This window comes from Chrysochloris asiatica, unplaced genomic scaffold (genome assembly GCF_000296735.1).
Source record: "Chrysochloris asiatica unplaced genomic scaffold, ChrAsi1.0 scaffold00004, whole genome shotgun sequence".
In the NCBI taxonomy this organism is placed as follows: domain Eukaryota; kingdom Metazoa; phylum Chordata; class Mammalia; order Afrosoricida; family Chrysochloridae; genus Chrysochloris; species Chrysochloris asiatica.
Window position 1 is genome coordinate 5,088,609 of NW_006408522.1, and position 12,079 is coordinate 5,100,687.

Here is a 12,079-nt window from a genome sequence, read left to right on the forward strand (position 1 = left end):
GGTTCAAACTCACCAGCCACTTCCAGGAAAACCTATACAGGGTTGCTCTAGGTGGGAACCGACTCCATGGCACTTAACAACGTCCTTTTTTAACATGTAGTGGGTTATGTACTTAGGCTACTAACCGTAAAAGTCAGCAGTTTGAATCCATCAGCAGCTCCACATAAGATAAGGCTTTCTGCTCTGGCAAAGGTTTACAGCCTCAGAAACTCTATACAGAGTAGCTATGAGTTGGAAACGACTGGACATCACTTAACAATAACAATGTAGTCAATCACTTTCAGTGCCAGATTTTCTATTTTTCAGATATTCAAGATGAATATCCACCAAGTGGGCAGTTATCAACATAGCTGATCTCCATTGCTTATGGGTTAATTAGTAAAGGAATAGACCAAAGATATGTTTTAAATAGGATTCAGAAAGTCTAACACCTGAAATCTAAACTCGTTAAACTGTTTGAACTGTTATTATCATAAGCAAGTACTTTATGTATAATACTTTATACATAGTACTTGATATATATAATGGACTCAATTAGTATAGGAAGAAAAGATAAAGATTGCCAGTGGAAGAGTTTAGAAGGATATTTCCAAGAAACAATCATTTTCTGATATAAATACAATGAGCATATATGAGAGTCTCCCAGGATCAGTTTTCCAGACACAAGCTACCTAATTTAAAGCTGTTTTATGTACTCACTCACATACTGAGCAGCTACTATAACGAAATTACCCATGACCTCAAGACCAGCTCTGGTAGCGTAGTGGTTTTATGAATCCGGCTGCTTATCCTCAGGGTCATCAGTTCGAAACGATCAACTGTTTCGCTGGAGAAAGTTGAGGCTTTTGGCCTCGGAAACCCTGTACAGGGTCCCTATGAGTCGGAACCGACTCCATGGCACATAAAAACAACAAAGACCAGTGAGATCTACAGACTCAGCATTGAAGAAGTTTACAACTTGACATGAATCAAACCTAGTGAAATGAGTCCGTATTCTCACCGCCACTGGTTTACTTCAGAACGGATTACTTACTTCCACATATGAAATTCAATTTCTTCCAATACTGCACTCTTACTAGACGCCTGGATCTTACCAGGAGACACACCATTTCCTCTTCACACTTAACAGATTTATTCCCACTAAGATACTCAGGCACTTTGTAAGATCCTTTTTAAAAGGACAAGGTCTTTTGGCCTATGTAGTGCTTCTATCTGGCAGGGCCTCCTGCCAGAGAAGGCCAGATTTTCCTAGAGATTAGGAGTCCAACTAACTCTTATAAACAAATATCCGTTTATAAGAAAAGGCTGTTGGCAATTACCGGTAGGTGCTAGACTAATGAAAGGTTTGTGGGCAGGTCACTATCTCGGGTCACTCCACATAACGTTATTCGTCCTAAGAGCAGTAGGCGTGGGGGAAGGACTGTACCCCATTCCCTTATCCTGACCTGTTAAATCAGCCTGGGTAGGAAACTACCAGCAACACAGCAGTGGATTCGTGAGGTCACCATACAGCTGGGCCAAATGACCGCTCGGCGGCTCTACGGTGTCAGGGACAGAGAGGGAGAAACCACCACACCCCTCATTCCATCACGGTCCGCCCAAGGACCAGGAAGCCAGGCCCTGTGGCTCGAAGTACAGCCGGTCCCTGAGCGCACACTGATGTCACGGACGTGAGGGCTCAACCGGTTCACTCTGTCCAACGTTGCAGACCCTCATGTAGCCTCTTCCCTTTTGGGGTGCCCGTCCGCCCCAAAGAGTGCGAACTCACGGTAGTCACGGCGCCAGTGAAAATGTCCTCTCCCTCAGTGTCGCTGTCCCCAACCTCGGGTTCTGACCCTCCAGCCGCCCCCTCGGACTCCGGCTCCGGGTAAGGAAAGGGAGGAGGTAGTCTCTCCGAAGCGCTACAGCCACCACCACCACCAGACGCCATCTTCCTGCACCCGCGGCGGAAGCCGCAACAACAACTTTATAGAGACACCGCCGCGAGCAAAGCGTTCCAGTGAAGGGAGAAGTGGGAGCGCCACAACAGACCCCACGGGATCCGTGCGGCCGGCCGTAGGCGTGGAGGCGGAGTCGGGGCGGGGTCAAGGTCGATGGTTCATGTTCAGCAAATCCAAGCTCTGGACCAGAACGCTGAGATCCTATTAAAAGGGACCCAAGAGTCCTGGTGTGGCACTGTGGGTTAATGCGCTAGACTGTAAAGCCGTTTGAACTGCGAGGTTGGCGTTTCAAGCTCACCAGATGCTCCTGGAAACCCTATACAGGGTTGCTATGAGTCGGAACCGACTCGACGACACTTAACAACACAACAAGAGCGCAGAAAAGGGGAAGCCAAGAGCTGCTTAGATTCCTATGGCCCTTGGTGCCTTGGATAGGTTTAGCTTCCTGGGAGATTTCGTTTGAATAAAGGAATCTGGATAAAAAAAGTTTGAAAACCTTTACAGGCCACCTATTGAGCACAGTGCCCTCAGAGATTCAATAAATATTTCTAATTGAAAGTCTCGCCATTTATTCTTACAATATTCAAAGATGAACTCAAGAAATGTATGTTGTCTACTGTGCCTAGCACTCTGCTATGCAACTGAGATACAGAAATAGTCTTTGCCCAATAAGCGTTTACAATGTAATGAGGCAGGTAGGCATGCAAATACTTGTAAACAATTCAACATGTTCAGAGTTTTGATGTGCTTTGGGAGCATAGTGAAAGAGATCATCAATTCTATATGGAGTAGTCTGGAAGTTTCACAGAAGAGGTGAGATCTAAGTGTCCTAAATTGGATTGAAAGGAAGTTATATTTATCCTCTCAATTGCTATGGAGGAATTAGAGTGGTATTAAACTCTGAACACAAATTTCCTGGGACCAAAACTCTTCACTCGGGAGTTTTGTGTTACTGCAAGTATTTGCAACCTCGGAAACTCTGTGGAATACTTCTGCAGGATAATCCAGACTTTCTTCTCAATAGAGATATGAAACTTGCGATCAACTTTTACAAAATAGTTTACTTTGCTTCCAACTGAAATTCCTAAGCTTCGGGGGTTGGTTCCCTCAAAGGTCTGTGAGTCTTTTGAGGGCAGAGGCCATGTCTTATTCGCTTTTGTATTTGTTGTTTTTGTCAGATTGGTGGTGGTGGTGGTTGTGTGCCTCGGGTCGGTTCCGACTCATAGTGACCCTGTGAAGGGGTTCCGAGGCTGTAAATTTTTACAGGAGCTCAAAGCTTCCTACGGAGCATCTGATAGATTCGAACTGCTGACCTTGCGGTAAGCAGCCTCACTCTTAACCAAGTATGCTACCAGGGTTCCTTCAAGTTAAGTACCTAATAAAGGTTTGAGGATTGGAAAGAGGGATGGACGGATAAAACGTCTTAACATCATCATCCTGGTTACTGTCATCCCTCATGGCATGAATACCAAAAGGATTAAAACATTATTTCTAGGATGATGACCTCCAATGTGTCATTATCTCTTTTAGAGAAAGTTCTCTCGTTCTAAATTGCCTTTGAAGGCGCTTGGAAAAAATATTCAACCCGCAGTTGTGCTGTACCTAGATTCCATAAGACAAGAACCTAAAAGTTCTCCCTATCAAAGGCTAACCGTCCTCACTAGGCTCCAAAGACTTCCCGTTTCAAAGCAACGGAAACTCACTTCCGGCACAAAAAGGAAGTAAGAATGGTAGTGGCTAGAAGCGATTCCTTCGGGAAAGTAACAGTCTTTGTGCATATGCTTCTGCAGCACTAGAAACTAACGTCTTGTTTTCTCCTACCTCTTCAGGATTCATCTTTAGCTTATCTCGAGCATAATCAGTGGCGGGTAATACAGACCGTTACACACCACCTCGTCCCGGCGGAAACTACAAGTCCCAGAATACAGCTCTTGCTTTTCGGGGTGGGGGTTGGGGGGAGACCCATAGGTTCCAGCACGCAATGCGCTTCACGGGCCGCAAGGATTTTGGTTCCTTGTCCCACCGAAACTGAGCAATGCATGCTGGGGCTTGTAGTTCTTACTGCTCCTTTCCTTAGGACCTCTGCGCTACACCTTCCGGTCCCGCCTATTTTATGCTACCCTGAACAGTTTAAGTTTCTCTTGGCCCATTTGAAAACCAGGAAGTTTTTAAGTTCTGAGACCAGCTGTTGAAAGACGGTGGCTCACTTGGGACAGTCGCCAGGGATGGCGGATCCTGAGAATGGAGCGGTTGTCCGGGCTGCTCTCTTGGACGCTGAGCAGAATCTTGTGGCTCTCGGGTCCCTCTGAACAGAGAGCTGCTCGGCAGCCCCGGATCATGGAAGAGAAAGCGCTAGAGGTTTATGGTAATTTTACCCAGGGCAGCATTTTGCATTACACGTGAAGGTGGGGGTTGGGGGTGTGACAGTAGAGGGCCTTGCCTGAGGACGTGGAGTGGAAGCCCAGGTTTTAGCAGGATTTCGTTAGGTGATTGAGAAGCGTTTTATCTGGAGTCCTAAGTCAAGCAAGGATGTGGGAGACTTGGGCTTTGTGTAAATGTGGGACATGCTGAGCCTAGAGTCTTAAACTCGTCATTCGCCTTATATCCCCAGACTCCTGGGCAGAACTGCAGGTTAAGGTGCTTGATTAGAAGCAAATATACGCCTCACTGCCTGAATGTACTTCTTGAACCATTTTGCTTATCTCAGTCCTTGGGCACTCTCATTCCTTCTCCCACCATCCCGAGGGCACTGGTAGGTTGTCAGGTTGGACCGGTTCAAGGTCACAGTCACACTTCTGCTGCAGTCAATAGGCAGAGATCCCTGAGAGAAGAGGACCAGATAGAGTACACTTAGTAGGGCCTCAAGCAAATAGTTCCTTCAACACAGCACTGAAACCTGGAGTGCAAAATATTTATTTTTGGGGGTGGTAGATACATATATAAAGGGGATTAAAACTTCATGGGAAAATGGAATTTTCCCATGAACTTTGAACCCCCTTTACTACGTATTAAACATTCTATTTAACCCTTGTGCAGATGTGGAAACTAAGGCTTAGAGTGTGGAAATAACTAGCTAGAGGTCTCACTACCAGTAAAGAGCCAAAATGTAAAGCCCATGTTTTGATTCTAAACTTGATGCACTTTACACCACTTCTCAGTTGCCTCATGACTCCTTTTTGAGAATTGTGTAGTGCTTTTGAAAACTACAAAGATTAGATCTAATGTTCAGAGGTTCCTGCTGCCTGCAGGTAAAAGATCTAATCATAAAATTCCAAACCAACCCACCTGCTGTCCAGTATATTCCTGCTCCTGGCCTTGTGCTGCAAAGTAGAACTGAGCTCCCTAGGGTTTTCAAGGTTGTGACCTTTTGTATTCATGGTGACTCCATGCTTTGCTTAGTATAACTCCTTGTGCTCCATAGGGTTAAGTTCATGACCTTTTAGAAGCAGATCTTAAGGATTTTCTTCTGAGATGCCTGTGGGTGGGTTCTAACTGATAACCTTTTAGATAATAGTCCAGTGCTTAACTGTTGTGCCACCTGAGGAATTCTTAAGTAACCCGAGCCAGGTAACTTTATTATAAGTGAAATGAAGTCCATAAGGCATTTGGACACATTCCTGTCCTGCCATGCCTCTGTCTACAGCAGAGCACCGAGATGCAACTTTGGAAGAGTTGTTTCTTTGCCTTTAAACTTTACTGAGGAAAACCAAAATAAGTGGAAATATCTTTAGTGTGTAGAGAAGGCTGTAGACCCCATAAGAGACATAGAAATTCAAGAGGAAGGAGAGATACTAATCCCTGATAAGGAAGAAGGGATCTGGAAGGGTTTTAAGAAGAGCCACTTGAATTGGGTCTTGAAGAGTAAGTTGGATCTTGATATGTTAGAAAGGACCCCTGGTGATGCAGTGGATAAGAGGATGGTTGCAAACCAAAAGGCCAGTTTGAACCCAGCAGCCATTCTGAGGGAGAAAGATGACAGCCTTGTAACTCTATGGGGCAATTCTAGATATTCATATATATATGAGGGGGATTCAGACTTTGTGGAAAAATTCCATTATCTTTTAGGTCAGTTTTTCCACAAATTTTTTGAAGCCCTCTCGTCTGTGTATTAAATATTTATTTAACCCTATACAGGAGCTCTGGTAGCGTAGTGGTTATGAATCGGGCTGTGAACCGCAAGGTCAGCAGTTCAAAACTACCAGCTGTTCCGCAGGAGAAAGATGAGACTTTCCGCTCTCGTAAAGATTTACAGCCTCGGAAACCCTGTACAGGGTAGCTATGAGTCGGGACCGACTCCACGGCACACAACAACAACAACAACAACATATACAGATGTGGAAAGTAAGGCTTAGAATGCTTAAACCTTACTCTGTTCTATAGGAATTGATGGCAATGGGTTTGGTTAGGTAGAGGGTCAGGACATACTACTAGGCCAAGGAAGCTGGGGCTAAAGTATGGAGATGAGAAAATAACATGTTAAGGAATGACAGAAGATGATTTTTTTAGGGGAGTAATGTGAGAATCACATCTTTTTCTAAAGAAATCCAAACCTCTCAAATCACTAAAAAAAACCCTAAAAATGAGGTTTAATAATGGGTAAGGTTTAAAGTCAGGATTAAGTACTATATATGGAGTCCTGGTGTGCACTGGGGGTAATGCACCAGACTTCAAAGTTCTTTGGACTGCAAAGTTGGTGGTTCAAGCTCACCAGCTGCTCCTCAGAAACCCTATACAGGGTTGCTATGGGTCAGAATCGATTCAACGGCACTTAACAACAACAACATAAAATATAATACAGCTTGTATAGGTGAGTTTGAGGACTAAGGTGCACCTGACCCAAGCCATGATATTTCTAATAGTCTCATATGCATGTGAAAGTTAAACAGTGAATAAAGAAGACTATAGAAGAATTGATGGATTTGAGTTAGGGTGTTGGAGAAGAATATTAACAGTACCATCAACTGCCAGAAGAAAAACAAATCTGTGTTGGACGAGGTTCTGCCTGAGTGCTCCCTCCCTGGAAGCTAGAATGACAAGACTTGATCTCTCATACTTCAGACATATTATCATTAGGGACCAGTCCCTGGAGATGGATATCATACTTGGTAAAGTGGAGGGTCAGAGAAAAAGAGGAAGACCCCAACAAGATGGATTGGCACAGTGACAGCAGCAATAGGCTCAAGTTTAATGATGATTGTGAGGATGACATAGAACAGGGAAGTGTTTCGTTCTGTTGTACATAAAGTTGCTAGGAGTCTGAACCTAACAACAACAACATAGATGAGTTTGTATAGAAGGCATAGGATGTGAGATATAAATGCCCTTTTCAGAAACTGTTTTCCAGAGCCCCATGATATTGCAGACTGAGCTTTATCTTTTTTTCCTGCACTTATTTTCAAATTCTCATTTCTAATTAAGAGTTAAGCCCAGGAGATATCTGGTAAAGGCACAGTGTGACTGATCTGATTTTTCCTAGCTGCATTTCTGATCATAGGGGTGCTATAAATAATAGAAGAAAACCTCACACATGAAAACACCAAGTCCATCCTACATGACCTCCCTCTGTTTCTCCTTTCTACCTCAGGATTTTCCTTATCATTCTCATTCTATTCATTTTTTTTCACAACCTCGGAATAAGAAAACCTTGTCTCTTCCAAGGCCAGCCCAGATTCCTGTTTCCTTAATCCTGTTCTCTTCATGAGTCCTTCCCCTCCCCCAAGGAGCCCTAGTAGCATAGTAGATTTTGAGCTGGACTGCTAACCACAAGGTCAGTAGTTTGAATCTACCAGTCACTTCTGGGGGGTGGGGGTGGGGGGGAACTTTCTGCTCCAGTAAAGATTTACAACCTCAGAAACCTTAGGCTGGGTTGCTGTGAGTTGGAACCAGCTAGGTCACCCACAACCACCACCATCACCATCTCCAACCCCTCCCTCAATTGTATTTTCAATCCCTCTTCCTCTATTTGATCCTTCCCCTTTGTCTATGAAACAGACTCAAGTTTCCCTTACTTTTGCCATTATCAGGCATCCTATAAAGTTACTGTCCTTTTCCTGCTCTGCCCTGCCCTACTAAGGTCCTTTTGTTAAAGTGCCATCAAGTGAGTTAGTTCCAACTCATAGAGACCCTGTTTAAAATTTCTGAGGAGTGACTGGTGGGTTTAAATCTCCAACCTTGCAATTTATACTGACCTTCTGGTTCAGTGCTTTATCCTACAGCTCTATACCAGGACTTAGTTTCCCCTTCACTTCCACTTTTGCAAATGGGCTTCTCACCTTCACTATTTTACTGAAACAGCTTTTTCCCTAAATGACCTCCTGGGTAACAAATCCAAGACCTTTTTGAGCTCTTGTTGGTCTGAATTTTTCTGAGACACTTGATATTGTTAATCATCCCACATCTCTCCTGCTTACTTTTCTTTCTCCTCATCCCTAAATTAGGTGCTTTCCACTTGTGCATTCTTGGGTCTCTCTTCCTTTACAAGTAATGTTCTCAAACTGGCCCGTACTTAAGAATGACCTGACAAGTTTTTAAAACTTTCAATACCAGGCCACTCCAAACTAAGTAAATCAGGATCTCTGGGATAGGACCCAGACATCAATATATTTAAAAAAATATTGTTATAGCTGAAAGTTTATACAGTATATTAAGTTCACTTTTTCCTTTTTTTATTGTGAACTGAGTGAAGGTTTACAGAGCAGATCATCAGTTTTACATTCAGTAAATCATGTATTTTGCGTCATTACAAATATTGCAATCCCTTCCATGTACCATCAGTAATAGTATTTACCTTTGTTCATTTTACCTGTTGCATTTCTTGGAGTCCTGGTTTGGCATTGTAGGATAAGCACTGGATCTTAAGGTCAATTTGAGCTGCAAGATCGTTGCTTCAAACTCACTAGCCGCTCTTCAGAAATCCTATACTGGGTCACTATGAGTCGGAACAGACTTGACAGCATTTAACAACAACAACAACAACAACTCTAATCCATGAATAATTTCCCTCCTCTACCCTGTAACCATCACAGAATATTTCTTTTATCAAGAAAACCTTTTCTTAGCTTTTTTTTTTATATTTTAAATGTTTTATTGTGAATTATGTGATAGTTTACATGGGAGAACATTACTTTTACATTCATCCTTTCGTATATCGTTTCATTGCCATAGTTACAATTCCCTCCATGCATTATCTACCAACCAAAGGGTAAACCCTGCAAGCCTACCCCCTCTGCGTCCACACACAGCCCATCTCTCTCTCCAGGTCTTAAATCCCCAGCCGCTCCATCTCTCCATGTCATCATCTCTGCCTCCATCTCTGGTGTCACTACTTCTCTGGGTAGGGTCCTGCACTCTGCTCTTCTCCCTTGATGGTCCCACTTTTCTAAGCTTTTTACAGCAGTGTTCTCATACAATATTTGTCCTTTTGTAATGTACTCCATGTTCATCCGTTTTATGAGATGTTCTGTAGATTCACCATTCTTCTTCAGCATTCTGTAGCATTTCATTGTATGTATATACCAAAGTTTTGTTTAACCATTCTTCTGTTGGTGGGCATTTAGGCTGTCTCCATCGTTTTGCTGACTCTCTTGTAGGCAGCATATTGGAAGATCCTGTTTTCTTATTCATTCTCTTACTCTTTGCCTCTTGACTGGCATATTTAATCCATTTACATTCGTGTAATTATCAATAGTTGAATTGATTGCTCTCATTTTATTTTTTTGTGGTGCTGCTTGTATCTTTGTTCCACATAATTTTTTGCACTAAGTTAAATTTGTTTGTGAGTTTTCTTTTTATTTCTGTTGTAGTAATGTTTACTAAACTTCTTGATTTTCTTCTTTTTTTTTAATAAAAGCTTTTTATTTTGAATTGAGTGAAGATTTACATTCAACAAACCTATTCTTTGCTTCATTGCATGGTTGCAATCCCCTCCATGTACCAACAGTTAACATTTCCCTCTATTCACTTTGATTGTTGCATTCCTCCCTTTGACTCCTGCTACCTTCATCTTTCCTCTGCTAATCTCCATCTTGTTGTATATTGCCTGCCCTTTCACCTGTGTTAACATGTGCCTACTCTCTAGCCCATGAACAATTTCCCTCCTCCCTTCCTTCTAACCATCATGTTGTTGTTGTTGTTAAGTACCGTGGAGTCGGTTCCGACTCATAGTGACCCTCACAGGGTTTCTGAGGCTGTAAATCTTTATGGGAGCAGAACCCCTCATCTTTCTCCCGCGGAACCACTGGTAGTTTCAAACTGCCGACCTTCAGGTTAACAGCCTGATTCATAACCACTATGCTACCAGAGCTCCTTTCTAACCATCATAGGTTGTTTCTTTTATTAAGAACATTTTTTTTTAACGTTTTACACCATTGGTCTTATTCAATGTTTGTCCTTCTGTGATTGACTAATTTTATTCAGCATAATGGCCTCTAGGAGTCCTGGTATGGTCTATGTGTTAATGTGCTAGACTGCAAAGTCAGTTTGAACCACAAGGTCAACGTTCAAGCTCACCAGCTACTCCTAGAAAACAACATCCTCTAGGTTCAACCATGATGTGAGGTGTTTCCCAAATACATCATTATTCTTCAATGTTTTTTGGTATTCCATTGTGTACTAGAGCTTATTTAACCATTCTTCTGCTGATGGGCGTTTAGGCTGTCTCCATCTTTTTGATATGTCTCTTGTAGACAGGATATTGAAGGATTCTGTTTTCTTATTGATTCTGCTCTTCATGTCTCTTGAATGGTGTATTTAATCCATTTACATTCAGTGTAATTCAGTAGGGATGAATTGATTGTTGTCATTTGTGTGTGTGTTGGGGGGGTGCTGCTGGATTCTTTGTTCCACATAATTTTCTATGCTGAGTTCATTTTTTTGGTGAGTTTTCTTTGTCATTTTCATTTCTGTTGTGTTAATGTTTACTAAACCTTTTTTATTTTCCTCGCAGTTGCATTCTTTTTTTTTTTTTTTTTTTGAGGTTGCCTTGTAATTTATTAATTTATTCCCTGCTTAGAACAGTCTGTTTTATCTTGAAATCTGCTTGACTTCCTTGTCATTTGGAAGTTCTCCATCTGTACTATTCCTTTTTTTGTTTAGTAGTTGACTTCATAATACATTGATATCTCTGGTTCCCTATTTTTAGTCTTGTGGGTTTGTCTTACTTTAAATGCTTCTTTATCTAGATTGATTTCTGGGTGGTGTTGTCAATTATGGTAATCTCAGGTTATTGTCTGCTGTTGTTGGTTTTTAGTCCAAAGAACACTCTTTATTATTTTTTGTAAAGTTGGTCTGGTCATTACAAATTCCTTTCATTTCTGTTGTATTTGAGGACAGCTTTTCTGGGTATATGATTCTTGGTTAGCATTCTTCTTCTTTCAGAGTTTTGTATATGTAATTCCATTGCCCTCTTGCCTGCAGGGTTTCTACTGAGAAAACAGAGCGAAATCTTATTGATTCTCCTTTGTAGGTAACTTTTCATGTGTTTTTTTCTGAGCTGTATTCAGGGTTCTTTCCTTGTCTATGATTTTGGAAAGCTTGATTATTATATGTCTTGATGATTTTCTTTGGGGACCTATCCTGTTTAGGGTTCATTCGGCTTCTTGTGTGCTTGTCTTCTTGTCTTTCATGATATTAGGGGAATTTTCTTTCAACAACTCTTTGAAAGTTTTCTCTATGCTTGTCTCTTCCTATTCTGGAATTCTAATCACCCTAAAGTTGTTCCTTTTCATGGTATCCCATATAACTCTTTGGATTTTCTTCATTCTTTATTTCTGATTGTTCTTCTAATATACTAATATTGACTATTCCATGGTAAGAATACCTTACTAATGTTATTGTTCCCCTTATATTCCTAACTACTGCTTGGCTGAAAATTGGGCTGTGAGTGTGAGTTCCCTCCCTGGCTTGAAGGGCGTACCTTGTTTCTTCTTTGATTTCCTTCATTCTGTTTTGTTCCAGATGAGTAGAAGCCAATAGTTTTAGCGTAGATGGACATTTGCACACATGTAAGACCCCAGACACTACTTACCAAACTAGGATGTAAAACATTGTCTTTATTAACTATGTTATGCCAGTTGACTGACTTGTCCCATGACATTGTGTAAACCAATTCCACAAGGTGTTTGGTTATGCCAGACATGAAT

At 41.9% G+C, this 12,079-nt stretch overlaps 2 protein-coding genes across 4 annotated transcripts in view; one reads left to right on the top strand and one right to left on the bottom strand.

The window, feature by feature from the left end:
• The window catches only part of SNX1 (sorting nexin 1), a 46,828-nt gene extending 44,898 nt beyond the window's left edge, over positions 1-1,930 (bottom strand). For both annotated transcript variants that reach the window (XM_006831548.1, XM_006831547.1), the window contains exon 1: positions 1,769-1,930. In XM_006831548.1, the coding sequence (XP_006831611.1) occupies positions 1,769-1,930 (162 nt within the window). The remainder of the gene's footprint in view (positions 1-1,768) is intronic.
• A 2,001-nt stretch (positions 1,931-3,931) lies between these two features.
• Positions 3,932-12,079, top strand: part of FAM96A (family with sequence similarity 96, member A) — a 37,539-nt gene continuing 29,391 nt past the window's right edge. For both annotated transcript variants that reach the window (XM_006831549.1, XM_006831550.1), the window contains exon 1: positions 3,932-4,305. In XM_006831549.1, the coding sequence (XP_006831612.1) occupies positions 4,182-4,305 (124 nt within the window). In that variant the 5' untranslated portion in view covers positions 3,932-4,181. The remainder of the gene's footprint in view (positions 4,306-12,079) is intronic.